Source organism: Glycine max, chromosome 3 (genome assembly GCF_000004515.6).
Source record: "Glycine max cultivar Williams 82 chromosome 3, Glycine_max_v4.0, whole genome shotgun sequence".
Taxonomy (NCBI): Eukaryota; Viridiplantae; Streptophyta; class Magnoliopsida; order Fabales; family Fabaceae; genus Glycine; species Glycine max.
The window spans coordinates 43564898-43582293 of NC_016090.4; the positions used below are offsets into that span (position 1 = coordinate 43564898).

The window sequence follows — 17396 nt, forward strand, 5'->3', positions numbered from 1 at the left end:
TTTTGACCGATTTTTTAGGATTTAGATGATGCTTTTTTACTACATAAAAATAAAAAAAATACATTTTTATTTATAAAACTAAAAAAAAACAGATCTTAAATTTGAGAGATTTAAAATATATTTAAGTCTTTCAAATTCAAAGAAATCATTTATAAATCACACATAAATGCAGAATTTAAAAGTTGAATTCAAATTATACAGGTTCTCATGAATGAATGGAAGGCTAACTAGATAAGCCAACCCTAAATAACACATTGTAACCAAGTTTACATTTTACATGTACTAATGATAATTAACTGTTTATTTTTTAATTTTCGTATTTATTCGATGGTGAAAATTATTCAATATTTGCTTTCTTATTTAATAGAACCATACTCGTTAGCCTACAAAACTTGCAAGCGTAGGTGGATATTTGATATTAACTACATTTTTACCCAACTTTTTTAAAATGAAAATAAAGAAAATAATAGATACTAACTTATTTGATTTTTCTTCTAATCAAAACAAGTAATAATAATTTATATCTTTAAATGATTCATGTTCAAATCCTATTTAACCTTTTAATATAAAATAAATCATGTTAAAACAAATATTCATTTTATATACATTTAAAGTCTTCAACAAAAAATAATCATTACTTTCAACAAATTACTTCATATCAATACTATATTTAAAAAAATACCATTTTAAAAAGTTAGGCAAGCAAATCTCATTAACAAGTGTGTATATTTCTTCTAAAGTACTTACTATTATAATTATAATTATATCCCTGTTGTGTTATTTATATATGTGGTGGGTGAAATTAGGCAATAAATTTGTGCGCAGCGGTGATTTGGAGCAATATAATGAATAAAAGTGGCATCCCCAGCCTGATTTTCATGGATGCGGATCCTCTCCTGCAGCATTATTGTGCGTTGGATGAATCTCATGCTTCAAAAAAATCCTATCCTGCTTCTCTCTCTTTAAGTTGTTGGAGCAAACAGTTTTAACCTTTTGTGATTATTATATTTCAATTGAATTTTCTTTTCATTATAAACTGACCGTTGTTTTTAAATGTCGCATTATAAAATCTATTTTTAAATATATTATATATTTTTAAAATATTATAATGGTAAAAATCTAGTTTTTAAAACAATATATTAAAAATGGATAAAAATAATAATTACTAAAATATATATTTTTTAATTTGAATAAATAAAAAGTATTTAGTTAAATAAAAATAAATAATAAAGAAATACATATAATTAAGACATTATTAATATGAAACGTAATATTTCATTATTTAATTGGATTTAATCTTAAATACAATAATAGTGTGAGAGTTATGCTAACCTCCAATCATAAATTTTTATTTGTGAAAAATTATTGAATTTTTAATATTTATTTTAAAATTCATGCCACGATAATTTTAAGTGGTTGATAATTATATCAAAACATAAATTTTTTTAATATGTTAGACTAGATTATTTAGAAAATTTACCTTAAATTTTAGTTTTTAAAAAAATACTGCTCTCTTTAACACCTCTTGTGTATATATGAAAAAATAAACAAGAGAGGAAAAACAATAGCCAAGTCATTTGTCACTTTGAAGTGCATCCAAGGGACTGTAATGCTGCCGGAGAGAGCTGGAGAGGATCCGCATCCGAATTTCATGCAGAACCAAGGCCAATAAAGTAATGATAATAATAACCCCTTTATTAGCATAATTGTTTTTCCCTCTTTTTTTGTTTCTGCTGTCAGTGTCATTTTCAAATTAATAAAGTCATTACATGCATGCCCTATGTGGAGGGGGCCCATCAGGTTAATGAAATAGAGACAGGGGGACCAAAGGGCGTGCCTATTTTTCAGGGGAGCTAGGTACCATCACGCCTAAATGTGTGTCATTTTAGAGAAGCTACTCGTTGCAGATTACTCCAAAATATATTTTATACTAATGTTTAATGATCATCCAATATGATACCAAGAAGAAAAAAAGACCTCAAGGACTCAAAAGTACACTCTACTGGCCAAACAAAGAAGAATAAAACATTAGCAATATTTCCATAGTATGGATTAATATTTTATACCATATATATATATATATATTTTTTTTTTGTATATGCTTCAGAAATCTTTATACCATATATCATATATGAATGCTTTCCTATTCATTTAGAGATTAAAAAAACACTGTTTGATTAATTATTTAATTACCTAGAAAAGCAAGAAACAAAATTATTGAATCCTGCTAGCCAGCCAGTAGCAAGGAGCAAAGTATTAAGTACCTACACGGCACTATATATGTCAGCATGCATCACGTGGCTCGCTAAAAACCACACGTGCATGAATGTATCATTCTTTTTCCATCACAAAAAGGAAAAGAATTGCGGAAAGAGTTCCTTAGATTTGTATGTAATTTTCTCCTCCTTTTTGTGGGTTTCCATACTGCTAAAGGTTTTAATCACATCACTGATCAGTGATTACCTATACATGATATCTCTATTTCCTGCGTGTGTGCGTTGAATTGGTGAAGAAACGTATCTAGGAATGTAATTTCATAGAGAACTGATTAAAAAGGCAGACTTATCCACCGACTCCAGATTATGCTAGATATGGTGTGCAGCTTACGGTTTGTGGTTCCTAAAAAAGTGTTCCATCATTTCGGGTTTAAAAAATAATTTTAAGCACTGTTTTAATATTTAATCTGTAATTTGTAATTCGCATAATAGGGTTAATATATTATTGTTACAATTATGATTCAAATATTAATTAATAGTGTACTTTTTGTACTATGATTTAACAAATAAACTTATTTGTTTAATTAATAAGTGTTTGAAATATCAAAACGATGTTGAAATAGTTTCATATACTTTTTTCTATACTAGGCAAGTATATGTATGATAAAAAATTTGAAACCTACAAGCATGCGTTTTTTTTCTTTTCTTTTTTCTTTTGAAGCTAGAATTGAATAAGAAAACTATTATGAAAACAAACTTTTTGAATTAATGACTTGCAAAAGTTTGGGATGGGACATCTACTAAACAGAACTATGGAATTACAGTTACAGAAACCATATTACGAGCCACTGTATATGTTGTCCTTTTAACATGTGAAATGAAAAAAGATTTAGAAAAAGAAGTTACACAAATGCGTCCCTAAGCAATGAACCAGCTTAGACGTGGATGGCAAGACTTTTCATTAATAATATTGGCTGCTTGAATAGATCGAATCTATTTGAACGTATGTTTTTTCCAGCTGTAACTTCACTATCAATTGTAATTAAAGCCCGTCTTTGTACAAGCCACTCACCAATTGAACCACGTCTGTTTTACTGTCTAGAGGAGAAAATTAAACCACGTCTCACCTTATGTTTTCCTGGAAACACTGCTATAAGTGGCTGGGAGTTCAAGTGGTAATGCACGAGGATTGTAAGAATCATTTTCTACAACATTGTTATGGTCTTACAAGGGAAGAATTCAAAAAGGCTTGGTGGGACTGTTTGGTTTGTCAATAGTATGGACTATGGCTACATAAAAACAATGTTGTCTTCAAAAGTGAGGTTGCAAATGCTAATCTAGTATCGAAAGATCGATTCGTAACTAATAAATTTTAGATATTGATCATGGTTAATTACTTATGTGAAAGACTTTTTTTCTTTTTCTTTTTTAATGTTATACGAACCCTTTGCTTTTAATGAAAGCTCTAGAGGAATTGTGATGCTTGTACATCAGTTGAGGTACCCCCCCCCCCCCCCCCCTTTTACACCTATTTAATATATTTGATAAAAAAAACACACACGACACAACACCATTACTGACAAGCACAAGCAATAGTTGAGAAATTGATTTTTTAGTCTTTAAGCAACTTTGCTTGTAGGTGTTTATACAAGCAATGGTTCTTATATAAGGACTCTAGCTCATTTGCTCCAATGAAAAACTCAAATTAAACAGCTTTGCTTAACTATAAGAATTTGGTTAAGCAATTGCATTGGCAATGCGTTTTGAAAGATTAGCTGATTAGATATCAACAAAATTGTATAAGATATAAAAGCTACACTTGAACAACTACTAGATCATTCAGTATAAAAAAACAAAAAAAAAACTAGATCAGCAACATTTGTTGGAAAATTAAAAGGAAGCAACACTTCCTCAAGTAAACTCCACTCCTATCTTTAAACATATCAAGTTTAAAAGTCATACCCCTTTCTTTCCTCTTTTTAAATAGAATTGAAGAAATAACCTCAAATCCCACTAGTGCATTATATATGGTTAATCTTCCAAGCACAAAAGCATTTTGGGTTTCACATATGATATTATTCAGCCAGTATTGTACTCGTTTTGCAATCCATTTTGTAACCAGCTTCATAATAACATTCCACAAACTAATTGGTCAAATATCACATGGGAATTGGGTTTTTTTAATTTTAGCAACCAAACAGATAAAAGTTTTTTAATTGACTCTATTGGATCCATTTTCTTATTCAGCACACAGTAAACACCAACTTAGAACATTTCTACTAATAATATGCTTGTATTTCTGATAAAACAAATTAATTAAACTAAACCATCCGGTCCCGCTGCTTTAATTGGGTGCCTTTGATTCAAAACAAGCTTTACCTCTTCACTGAATTAGGATCTGCTAAGAATTTTTTTAAAAAAAAGTCTCTGTTTTATTCTATCCTTCATTACTCTTATATATAGCATGTAATTATAGGATTTAGAACTTATCTTACTCTCAACATCTGATCATACTTTAAGAGATTAACTATTTATCTATCTGAGTGGAAAAACTTTTCCAAACCGAAAAAACTTCCAAATTAAAACATTGTGTAGCCTCCCTCGGATATGGTCGGTTTACCAAGAAAAGTACGTGTCTTTTCTTTTGTGTTCAACTAACACTGGACAGGTTCTTTCAAGTTAATATGCCAAATTAAAAAGTAGAAAACCCCAAAGGCAAAGGAATTCAATATATATTATTATATTCTCTTCCTTCTAGATCGGTAATGGGGTATAATCTCATTTACTTGTGAACCCTCGCTTTGGTATAAATTCCCAGTTAAGCCCAAAATTATTCACTCGTTCATATGTGATTGTAATATTCCTTTCTTATATATGAATCGTTTGCTCCCAGATTGGTTTAACTTTTTTTTTTAAAATATTTTTCAAATTGCTTATAGGTAACAGATATTTTTTTTTATTAACCTCCTGTTTTTTCTTCTTTTTTAAAGCTCAAATTTCAATTCTCAAAATTATATATATAATTGGAATGCATTAAAAATATAAAGATTTGTACACTATCAAGTATCAACCAATTGTGATAAATTTGCAAGTTTATTTTATAATGTTTTTACGAGTTTTTAACTATAATAACACAAGTCTACCCTTCTTTTTCCCCTTAATTAATAATTTTTTACAGTCGTTATTCCCTTTATTTCATAGACATTTTCTTTGCTTCTTTAATTCTTATCAAGTAACCTACAGCAAAAGCAAAAAGCTCTCTGAATTTTATTTTAAAGATCGTAAATCTCCAAAAGGAAAAAAGAATAATAAACAAAGAGAGGACTGAGGATGTACCTAGTTCATTTCATATCATCATATGCACACTAGCGAAAACTCTTTGGTCTATGCATATAAAGTATAAACTACGGTTAAAGCCCCCGCCCAAATTAAACATCCTCACAGACGTGTGCGTTTGTATATTTTATTTACATATTTCTTATTATTCAATTTAATTAATTTCATATTTATACTAATATATAATCTTGCCACATAGTCCAAATATAAAAAATAATGTGTCTTTTATATACGTGTTAATGGTACTTTAATCATTTTTAAAAACCAAAAAAGAAATGCAAGCTTTCTCTCTCCACTGCAAAAGTTTTTATTATCTTATGCACATATACTCTATATTTGGTAAGGGGAGGCGCGAGGGAATACAACTATATAAGACTAACTAGCATCTTCGAAAAAAAATTACAGTATATTACATGTAATTTTAATACTATTATTTAATTAAAATTAAAATTTTATTTTAATTTCTGATGTAATAAAAAGTCCATATAAAAAATCAACATAACTTACCAAAGTAAAACTACTCTTGTAAGATATATTTCCTTTAAAGTGAGAATATGCACTGGTAAAGTGTATTTACATTAAGTCATTAACTGTTGAGGCGGTAACAAAAATTAAGTACAAATATAATAAATTTTGTAGTTAATTACGGCCTTCTTAATTTATTTTTCTAATTTGTGAATATAAATGTACTTTATCTCTAAACTACTACAACTTTTTGTTATTCTAGAAGAGCAAAATGAAATCGAGAAAAGTTTTAAAATAATTACACTGAAATTTTGTCCTTTCCCGTAAACCGGATTAGAATCCATAACGTGTTATCTGTTTTCCATTCCGTAAGGGAGGGCGTAACCCCATTCACACACACACACGCTCACAAATGAAAAAGGCTACGTATGAAAGCGTCGACCATGCATTGAATGCCACCGGCTGCAAGGTTGTCCGTACCACCCACTTACCTACAATTGCCGGTCAACTCTTCTTATTGTGTTGTTGTGTCACTGTTTTTGGCTTTAACCATGTTCATTCATTACTTGTTTTACTTCAATTCCCACCCACCATTTCCTCAAATCAAAACACCTTTCACTTTCTTTCATACCCCAAAGCCGCGCTATCTATCTTCTTTCCTCCACCTAACCAGATCAACCCTAATCCTATATATCATATCGATCTTACTACTTCTCATAGCTTCAATTTGAGGCCTCACGAATGAATAAGGATTTGGGCATTTGAGAGAGATCATATGGAGAATACTAAGATGATGGGGGTGAAGATACAGGACTATGCTTCTAATATGGAGAGTAATAATTATCCATTCTTTGATTTCTCTGAAGATAAGGGCTCTTTAGGGTTTATGGAGCTATTGGGTGCGCAAGACTATAGTCCTCTCCTTGATTTCCCTCTATCGTCACACGTGTCAGGGCCTCAAACCTCTTCTGTTAAGGAACCACCTGAGACTAAGAAAGAGTGTTCCGAGGTAACTAATAACAACCAGCAACCTGCGACTCCGAACTCTTCATCCATTTCCTCCGCGTCCAGTGAGGTTTTCTATGATGAACAGAATAAAACTGTAGATCAAGCACCTGAACACCAAAAGACAAAGGAACAGTAGGTTTCTTTTCTTTTTTTTTCTTCTATTTTTTCACTTTTTTTTAAAATTGTTTACTTCATTTAGTGCAGTTATTTGGTATTTAAGTCGGGGATTTTCTTTTCTTTTTCTCATTTTTTTGTGTGAATGGCTCATGGCATATTGGAGGAACAAAACCTGGGGCGGTTGAGTGTAAAATACGTTTTTTATAATTCAATTAATTAGGGGTAGGAAATGAATAAGATGGGTCATGGTTTTTTTAATTATTCATTTTCTAAACATTATATTTGTTTTCGGATATATATAATATAATGGTACGTTAATTGATTTATTTAATGTTAGGAAGATTCTAATGAGATTTGATGGGTTTATATTTTTTCTGGGATGTGGTTGATGTTGTTGGGTAATTAGGTTGAAGGCTAAGAAGACAAATCAGAAGAGACAGAGAGAACCGAGATTCGCGTTCATGACGAAAAGCGAGGTGGATCATCTGGAAGATGGATACAGATGGAGAAAGTACGGTCAAAAAGCTGTGAAAAACAGCCCCTTTCCCAGGTACTATACTAACACTTTTATTCTTCAATCAATACACGCAAAACTTTGCTTGCTTGTTCCCTTTTTCACTTTCGGTTCGATTAAAATTTAGATTTTAGACCAACCAAAAAATAAATGCATTGTAAATATCAGAAACACTATTAACATTTGAATCGTGTGCATATATTATAGGAGCTACTATCGTTGCACCAGTGTTTCATGTAATGTGAAGAAACGTGTGGAGCGATCTTTTAGCGACCCAAGCATTGTGGTGACAACCTACGAAGGACAACACACGCATCCAAGCCCAGTTATGGGTCGCTCCAACAACTTTGGTTCGGTAATTATGTCTGGATCTGCTGGAAACTACATGTCCCAATATTATCAGCAGCAGCATCAACAAGTCCACATCGATGCATTGTCCTCTTTGGGTTTCCTCTCTTCTTCGTCTTCAAGGAATGCCACTTTTCCTCAAGAGACTGCCTTGTTAAGTGACTATGGGCTTCTTCAAGATGTTGTTTCTTCACATATGTTGAAAGAAGATTAGATGATTACTTCATTACTGTTTTTATGTGATTTCTTGTTATTAGTTTCTGTAGGAGAATATAGATGAGGACTTTGTTGCTGCACTGGGATATTTAAGTTTTAGTTTTCATTCTCATCATGATCACACTTGTAAAACCCACGTTATCTTTTTGCACATATACTATATAATAGGCCTTGGCATGAAAATTATTGTAACATGATGGATTTTGATCCGGTTGACGTCTCTTAATTAGGATCTAGTTTCCTGTTTGGCTGTTTCCATCCAATATATTTTCTATTTTTAATAGATAGAAAATGAATAAAAGAACAAATAAAAGTATCAAGTATCCGATGGTGGATTGGACTGTGGGTGAAAACGATAACAAAAAAACAAAAGCAAATGGGTTTCTATTCTATCCTCTTTTTAATCTTGAGATTCTGACCCCTCGTTTTGTCTCGTGTTTTTGTTTCTTTTTGTTGAAGGAATGTGCGTTCGTATCACTGGCACGGCCCTGTAGATTGTTAGGTTTACGTTTTTCAAAACGGGAACCAATTGGGGTAAGTTTGCTTGCTTTTGTTTTGTCCCGGTAATTCACGGAAAAAGAATTCTAGGGAAGTTTTCTTCTGATTTGAAGGATACGGTGGCCAAAGATCTGACCCAATATGGTCATGGGTAATAAATAGGAAGAGTAGGTCAACCTCATTGAGTAAATGCTGCATGCCATGTAATCTGTTCATGGACTTGATTCATTGAAGAGGTAAACGGGGGGGGGGGGGGGGGGGGGGGGGAACAAAAGTAATAGAAGTAAGCAAAAGAAAACTTGAACAAGGTCATTTAAAGCGTGATCTGGTTTCTACGATCGAATAGATCTTGAAAACGACTCTTTTTGGCTTAATCTGTTAAGGCACCATAATAGCTCGTGCCGTATTCTTTCATAAGTTTGGTATTTTAGAGCAGATGAAGGCTCTAATCGTAAGAGAATAATTGGAAGTTAATAGAGTTTCATTTCAACGGATAGGCATAGACCGACGCGCACTGAGGGGGTGCATATGATACGCCACGATCAAAGAACCACTGGGGCCATGCCCTGCTATTCCTTCCCATTATACGCTCCCTCTCTCTATTAAGAGGCCAATACATTGCATCGAATTCTAACTCTTCAATTCAGCAAACAACAGGGAATAATTACCAACCCACATTGAATTCTTCCAACTGAATTGCTCGGTGCCTTATTGATCCTGCCGACTTGGGAAACCATATCAAACTCTGATAAAATAGTACAATTTAAAAGTTATCCATTTAACTTAAAAGTCATCATTTCTAGGTACTCCACAAGAACCTCAACAGTCACCAAAATCCAGGACAACGATGAAAGGTAACACGAAGTGAATGAGACGGGCATTTTGGTACACACAATTTATCACATGGCACTACTGCAGCAGAAAAGGCTATTCATTTTCAAATTCAATTCCAATATAAACAATAATTATCTGTATGCGTTGAAAACTTACACGTACACCAAGGGGCACCCAGTCTTAAATTTGCAGTCCCTACACTGGTAGTGGAGCCACGTTTCTTATCAAGATCCCTAAGCTTTAATCAATCTCCCGTTCCTCTCACTCACAAGCAATATAAGTAAATAAAACCCTGAAACTGTGAATCCTCAGCATTCCGAAAACACGTAACATTTCAAACTTTGAATGTCGCATTCTGGGATTAAGTTTTACAATCATCACATTTTCCTAACTCCCAAAACTTCAGAGTTGAACCTACTTTGCCTCTAACAAAAGTTAGGTCATTTAATAATCTAGATGTCTACGGAGAAGTACTTTTACCTATTGATTATATGCCTTTCAGACTCACTATAATGAGCGGTCAGGAAATTAACAAATATTACTAATAACCATTGAAATTAACGAATGAGGCAATAATAAAACACAACATCGTAAGGAACATTAGGCTAGTTTTGTAGCAATTTGAAGGTCACTATAATAATAATAATAATAATAATAATAATTGTGAACAATGTGTGATTACAGTTGCCCAAGAAAAATAACATCACACCTATCCAACAACAGGACTTGTTTCTGATTGCTTGTGGTCATGATCTGTTTCCTGCAAAACTACTGAATGTTAGATTAAGAAGATTAAGTCCCCTCAATTAATTAAATAGAGCTTACTTTGAAACAATTAGGGGTTGCAGTACAACCATGTTTATTAATCGAAGCAGGAAAGGAAGGTTTTTATTTTATTTTGCTGAGAATGCACCTGTTGTTTTTGACCAACTAGTTGAGAGGAAGATAATGACAATTGTGAGAGACTACAGGAATTATCCTCCTGCTCCTGCTGCTTCTGAGATTCTTTCTCGTACAAGGCATACTCCTCAGGCTTATCCCACTGCTCCAAGAGTAACCATCACACACCAAAGTAACAAATCCAAAACAGATTGTATGAACAAAGATCAAACAGTTGAAACATTACTCTGCTTTCACAAGTTACACAGTTGTAGTAGTACTTATCACCATCGGGGCAGTAGTGTTCACTCCAGTCACACTCAGGAAAATCTTCATCTTGGGAACTTGTAGGCATATCAGGCGGGGTAATGCCAGTAACTGTACTAGGGTTGCTTTCGGTCTGAGAAGGCAGCTGGGAAGAACATTAAAACTGAGAAAACTACTGCAGTCTGCCAATAAAGGTGCTTAAACAGTAACTCGTCACATTAAATAATCCATTTAAACATTTGCAATGTATTTAGTGGTCAGCGGTACAGGGAAAATGTCCAACATAAAAAAAAAAATGAATGGCATGTTCAGTAGTTTGCCATTACTTGTAACAGATCAACAGTGACTCTCCTAACACCATTCCTCAATTATAACAATAATAACAACAGCCGTATCTCACTAGGTGAGGTTGACAACATGGATTGTTGAACATTATTTGGCTCAGTTAAAGACCAAATTTTCAAAAAAAATTCAAAAATATTATTCTTCATGAGATCCCTCTTAACAATTTTCTTTAATGTCCTTCTTCATTTCCCTCTACCCATTTTTGCAAGACTAAAATAATCCTCAACTATAACAATGCATAATTTTATTAAAAGAAAAACAAACAAACAAATTAGTTAACAATTTAAATACTTCAAACAGGACAGGAAAGCACCCAAGAAATTCATAAATGCTCAAAGTTGTTAAGTTTATGAAGGCAAAAAGATTTCAAAAAGTTTCCAGGAGAATTAAAAATACAATTTGAAGATTAAAGGCAGTTAAGGCTACCTACAAACAGATAAGAGTATGATAGAAAATACCATCGATTCAACTACATCAATCCACCACCTCAATAATAGAAATTCACTTACGTCACAACCAAAATTTCCCTGAAAGAGAGACTTTTAATGATAAATTGCAGTAGTACCTGTTAGTAACTAACCTGTGAACTAAGCTGCTGCTCTATATTTTGAACCGATGAATCTGCTGGATGTGATTCTCTTTGCACCTCAGTAATAAATAGCTGAGAAGACAATTTGGGAGCTTGAATTGACCCCAAAGACATTGAAGCCACCTGTGGATGCACTTGATGGGGAGGAAATGGATGTTGTAACACAGTAGCGCCAGGTTCCCAGTTTTGCATATGAGAAGTAACTTGTGGATGTGCAATTGTGGAATGATACGGGGCATGAGGCAGAATAATTCCTCCAGTATTGGAATCACCAAAATTTGGCAGTGGCCTGTGAAAAGACAAATAAATTGTAATTTTATTTAGCATGCACATGCGTGTTGCAATTAGTATAGAAGAAGGGGAGCGAAACAAACCATACTGCTGGTTCTTGGGAACAAGGACCAAAATTTGCATTCACAGATAAATAGTTGCCCCTGAAGAAAGAAGCATAGGAATAGAACATGAATACAATTCCTAAAATTATATCCATTAACAAAATAGCAAACAAATATTCATTGTCACTTGGCATAAAGTTGCCAAATTGGATACCCGCTTCCTTCTCAAAATAAATATATAAACAAAAATGAAAGGTTGTACCATGTAAATCAACTTGTTAACCTGTGTTGCATTAATTTATTAATAATAAAGATTGTAATAAACACAGTTATATGAAAGATAAAGGGGTGAGAAAGAAAAACCTTGATTCTCCAGTCTTAGGCTTCTTAGGATCCGCAAAACGAACAATTAAAGGATGATCACAACCCTAGTTGATTAAAATAAGACTTTAGCTAGCATTTGAAAGTGAACAGAGTAATATGTATCAATTGAATAAATTAGCTTTACTCGCATTGTGAAGGTTTTATTCAGCCCTTTGATTGCAGCCAATGCCATTTCTCTATTAGAAAATTTGACAAAAGCATATCCTTCAAAATCAAAAAAGGCATCCACGTGACATGATAGGTTAAAATGAAAACCATGATTAATAAATTGATGACATAAATTAAATACAGGACTTGGTGCTTGCTAAAAGCAGCTGCAGCTAAAAAAAAATAGTCCATTGGGGATGGAGCATGGTCCTCTCTCTATAGGCATATACCAAATTTAAGTAATTTTATGGTAGAACTGGTCCAGAAATAAGAATAATAAATATTTATGGCTACAGATAGCCTCTGTTCAGTATCAGGGAGGTACAAAACAAAGATCAAGAAAGATACATTAGTATGATCCCCTCCATATCCCCCAGTCCCCAGATATTCAAGACACCTGGACTCTACCCTCCCAAATTCCACTCCAAAAATCCAAGGCTCGCACTTTGCTTTCCCTCCTATTATTTATATTTCATCATTCCTGTCTCCAACTAAGCAATTAACAGTGGGGGTCTCCTAACATTTTACTAGTACTTTTTCTTCAAAAGGTGTCATTCTTGAAGCAAAATTTAGTTAAGTGAGATTTGACAGAAAAAGGAAGAGTTCATTTTCACCCACTGTCTGCAACTTCTTTCCTTGTAGTAGAAATGTTGGATAAGAAATAAAAGACAGAACCAAATACAAGTTCATTCCTCAAAGCCACAGATACAACATATAAAACATAGCATGACAAGATCAAGGACCAACCATGAGTGCTTTTAAAGAAGATATCTTCAACATGCCCATAAGGGGAAAATATCTGCACAGAATATGCATACAAAACTCAGAAACACAACATGAATATCATAACCTGGCAGATTATAAAGGATATACCGCAATATCGCATATCAAAGAAAAATGCAGGGCTACAATAATAGAGAAAAAAGAATTACCATTTGCAAATGGTTACATATGTACCTGTTGGTAACTACCATTTTTTGCTAGCTGGTAGCCACATACCAACATCATGAGAAGTGCCCACATGATAACTAATATTTTTGTATCTAATATCTATATGACTATCTGTTCCAATTTAATAGGAGCCACTAGGGCAACATTTCCATCCAGCCAACCTAGGATGTGGGTCTAGATACATTACTACAAACTAGAATTAGCGTATCCTTCAACTAAATACAAAACCATGGATATAGTCATTGGCATGAAAAAATAGAAACTCAATTTCAGGCAATGGATAAATATATATGGATTATGGATGAGTGTGAATGGTGAAACATACTTCTTCAATATCCTTGTTTGTAGCTTCTTTGTTGATGGAACTGACAAAAACTTTATCTGCCACCTCTGAAAAAAATATAGAAACACAAGAAATAATAGGAAGTGATAAGTTGAGCATAAAAGAATAACATTTTAAATTAGACAATCATATAATCAAATAGTAGGCCACGGCTATCCCAGAAAAAGATGAGAAGCTTGCCTTCTAAAGGATCTTTCTTTTCCATGTTACGGCATAACCCTCGAACCCCTACAAAAAGAATAAAAAAGATTCACATAAATTAAACACAAAAGAGCATACTGCTTTGAATTATTCAATACTTGCTGGCGAAAGTAAACCATATTCTATCCATATTCTCATATAGGGCGAACTCTTAAAAGCATTAAATTTAAACTTTAACAGTTACATACTAATAAGAATGGTTTTATCTCAACCTTACAAAACTAATTTCTGCATAACAACTAAACCTGTCATCTTCAAGGCTGCTAACACAATAAATATAAAGAATGACAGCATACTTGATTCTCAACAACTCAAAAAATAAAGGCTAGCAAAGGATTTTTCTTCTTAAACCAAAAGATAAGAAAAGGTTCATGATGTCTAGACAGAGAGAGATAGAGTACATTACTCCCAACTTTGAATTTTTTCATTATTTCTCAAAACTTCCCTCTATTTGTGGGAAAATAAATAAATTCAAGGAAGCTGAGAGTATTTCATAGAATGTGTAAATAGGAAAGAAATAGAAAGGAGAGAAATAGAGAAAAAATAAAGTGGAAAAGATGTGTTTTTTGAATGGGTAGAAATAGAAAGAAAAGAAATAGAAAAAATTCTCTCTGCTTGTTTGGATGAGTGGAAAAAATAATGAATAAACAAAATATATATATATATATATATATAATTATACTATTCACCAAAATATAATCTTTTACTCCATTTTTTTCTTAATACAAATTGCTAATTTTTAAAATATTTTTCCATTCATACAGAATTGATAATAACCGGTCAAACCTGTTCTAGTTATTAATTTTTCCATTCAAAAAATTGAATTAGGGTATGCAAACAGCTATACTCATAATCACTAAGAAGCAGAATCCGGCTAAGACATAGTAATACAGTATTTAAATAATAAGTTCAAAAGGACAAAAATTAAAAATAAATAAATTACCAAGGCGTTCAAGTTCTCGATCAGCAAATTTGACAACAACAGGATATGATTCCTAGGAAAGGTAAAAACATCAAATAATAAAGATGAGTTTAAATTAATGAGAAGAATATCAACGCATACCATTATAGGTAAAGTTGTTCTTACCCCAGCAAATGTATATTTATTGTTTAAAACCTTAATAGCCCTATCAGCTTCATCAAATGTTGCATATTTTACAAAACAACTTCCTGTGTAAGTTGAACAAAATTTGGACTATTGTTAATACTTGTAGATATGATATGCAACATATTACATCTACATGTGCAAGAATCAAATGAAATTCATTACTCCTCATGACCCTTGGAAGACCAAATTGCACAAACTGAGGATGATACAAATAAGTGAAATACAAATAATAGTTAACACAGATACCTTGCCGTGTCCCAGTTTTCTTATGTTTTAAAAGAACAATCTCAACAATAGTTCCATGTTCTTCGAATACAGGGCGAATCTGATATAAAATTACAAAAATCAGAGATAGAAGAGTAAGAGCTATAATAAAAACAGAAAATAAAAACAAGTATAAAATCACGCAATTTGCTAAAAAGATGCATGATAAAAATGTAAAAAGATAAATAAAACCATCTCTTCTGACAAGGGAAATGAAATGACATTTGTTTTTCTATTTCAAATTGCTATTATGCTTAGTGCATGCAATGGATTACAATTGTAACAAACTGAAGATAAGTAAGGTGATCATGGTTTGAAATTGCAGTCCACAATGGCAATTGCGGCCATCATATTGTTGTTACGGTAGTGCCCCCAATTGCATTGTGATTTTCAATCACATCAAATTCCACAACATAGCCGCTATGGAACCTTAACACCATTCTATTCCACTTGTTTTGTGTAAAAAATAAAATAAAATTTAGATTTCAATCTTCTATTTTGAACTTCTAAGTGTCAATGTTCGAATGAGTATGGCCGTATGAGTTGGTGCAGATACCATATCTTAAAATGAATGAAAATCTTTGCTATCTTATAAATAAAAGATATACCAATAATTAGAATAATTGTAAAATTCTCTTTTACATTCAGTGCAAACTTATAATAATTTCAAGCCGCCATCTGCATTGCAGCAGCTGCGATGGCCGCAGCTGAAATTTAGAACCACGAAGGTGATAAAACAAAGTTTAATTTATTCCAGGATTCACCATTCTCGTACGGTAGAGACAGGGATAAAATGACCATTTCCATTGCTATGTAGTATACCATGTGCACACTCTTATATTAATCCACAATTTCAACTACAACACGAGTCTGAACAAAGTTAACGGGAAATAGAGGAAATAGAACATACCTCATCCTCCGTTGCCGTTCTTGGAACAGGTGCTACATAAACTTTACACGAAACGTCCACTTGATCTGCGAGAATGAAATCAAATCGCGTAAGTAGCGAAACTAAGGCTAATACACTTACACAAAGACACTGTTTCAGTTATAAAAAAAAAGTGAAAGAAAATTGGTGGTGCCTGGAGAAGTTCCGTTGTTGGAGTGATGCCAAGGGCGTTTGCGGAGAGAACGAGCCATGGAATGGTTAAGAGCGTAACCAGAATCGACGGCGGGTGTGGGTTGGAAGTGGTTGAAGCTGTTGCCATTGTCGTGAATGTGAGGGTCTCCGTTGAAATTGACCCTTTGCTGCTCTGGAAGCTCCTTCGGATTATTCTCCATCTTCTTCGTCAACTCTCGATTAAGAACACGCGCTGACGTATGCCCTGGAGAGAGATTAAGTCAACTGAAGAAGAAGAAGAAGTAACAGACTTTGGATTTGGCCTTCTTCTCCGTTGCTTGCTCTTCTGCTCGATGTGCTTTGCTCTGCTTCCGTAGCAATGCTCAGCTCAGATCATTTGCAGGATCCACCGGGTTTAGCACTTTATGAAAAAATATAATTAAATAAAAAGGTTTTGATAACCAAATGGTCACTAAAATATATATATATAAAAATAATTTGTGGAATGTAAAGGAAAAAAATAAATATTTATTTTCTATATATAACTAGATTTATAGTAAAAGAAATTTTAAATATATAAATTATATTACACTTAAATATGTTTTAAATTCTTGCAATTATAGTTTTTCTTTAAAATTTAGGATCTAATTGAATTTTTTTTAACTTACATAATATGACATTTTAAACTTATTTTACTAACCTTAATATGCATATTTTTTTTATTTATTTGACATCTACTTATTTTTAGAAATTTCAAATTTTGAGTAATATAGTATTTTTTTATTGAAAGGGGAACTATTAATTCACACATTTTTTTATTTGGTAAATACTTTTTGAATATATTTTTTCCTTTTATTTATTTAAATCAATTATAAAAGGTAAGGTCAACGAAACTTTTAATGCAATGCGTATTTGCAAATATTTTTTAAAATTTAATTTTTTTAAAATACATACTTAATAAGTTATTTCTA

The 17396-nt window shown here is 32.6% G+C and overlaps 2 protein-coding genes across 4 annotated transcripts; one reads left to right on the plus strand and one right to left on the minus strand.

Annotated features, from left to right (window-relative positions):
- Positions 1–6558: 6558 nt before the first annotated feature.
- Positions 6559–8428, plus strand: WRKY51 (WRKY transcription factor 51). Its single transcript, NM_001250493.2, has 3 exons — positions 6559–7157; positions 7549–7692; positions 7864–8428. Exons 1-3 carry the CDS (start codon positions 6793–6795, stop codon positions 8216–8218), a joined length of 864 nt encoding a protein of 287 aa, NP_001237422.2. The 5' UTR covers positions 6559–6792; the 3' UTR covers positions 8219–8428.
- A 1733-nt stretch (positions 8429–10161) lies between these two features.
- LOC100795107 (flowering time control protein FCA) lies at positions 10162–16854 on the minus strand. Of its 3 annotated transcripts, none has more exons than XM_003520710.5 (15): positions 16448–16854; positions 16276–16340; positions 15348–15426; positions 15081–15163; positions 14937–14988; positions 13973–14020; positions 13775–13839; positions 13246–13297; positions 12476–12555; positions 12331–12395; positions 12007–12066; positions 11624–11921; positions 10679–10843; positions 10466–10594; positions 10162–10312 (listed from the first exon to the last, which is right to left on the minus strand). In XM_003520710.5, exons 1-15 carry the CDS (start codon positions 16644–16646, stop codon positions 10262–10264), a joined length of 1491 nt encoding a protein of 496 aa, XP_003520758.1. In that variant the 5' UTR covers positions 16647–16854; the 3' UTR covers positions 10162–10261. The 3 variants fall into 3 exon arrangements, with proteins under 3 accessions (XP_003520758.1, XP_040870115.1, XP_040870116.1); XM_041014181.1 differs by having other exon boundaries at positions 10162–10320; XM_041014182.1 differs by lacking the exons at positions 10162–10312; positions 10466–10594 and having other exon boundaries at positions 10680–10880.
- Positions 16855–17396: the final 542 nt, after the last annotated feature.

Excerpts from the sequence above, each read along its gene's own strand:
- LOC100795107 (XM_041014181.1), bottom strand. The coding sequence starts at position 16,646 with ATGGAGAATAATCCGAAGGAGCTTCCAGAGCAGCAAAGGGTCAATTTC. Across the intron at positions 14,989-15,080 it reads ATAAATATACATTTGCTGGG|GAATCATATCCTGTTGTTGT; the intron begins GTAAGAACAACT and ends TACCTTTCCTAG. Across the intron at positions 12,396-12,475 it reads ATAAAACCTTCACAATGCGA|GGTTGTGATCATCCTTTAAT; the intron begins GTAAAGCTAATT and ends TTAATCAACTAG.
- WRKY51 (NM_001250493.2), top strand. The coding sequence starts at position 6,793 with ATGGAGAATACTAAGATGATGGGGGTGAAGATACAGGACTATGCTTCT. Across the intron at positions 7,158-7,548 it reads CACCAAAAGACAAAGGAACA|GTTGAAGGCTAAGAAGACAA; the intron begins GTAGGTTTCTTT and ends TTGGGTAATTAG. Across the intron at positions 7,693-7,863 it reads AAAAACAGCCCCTTTCCCAG|GAGCTACTATCGTTGCACCA; the intron begins GTACTATACTAA and ends CATATATTATAG.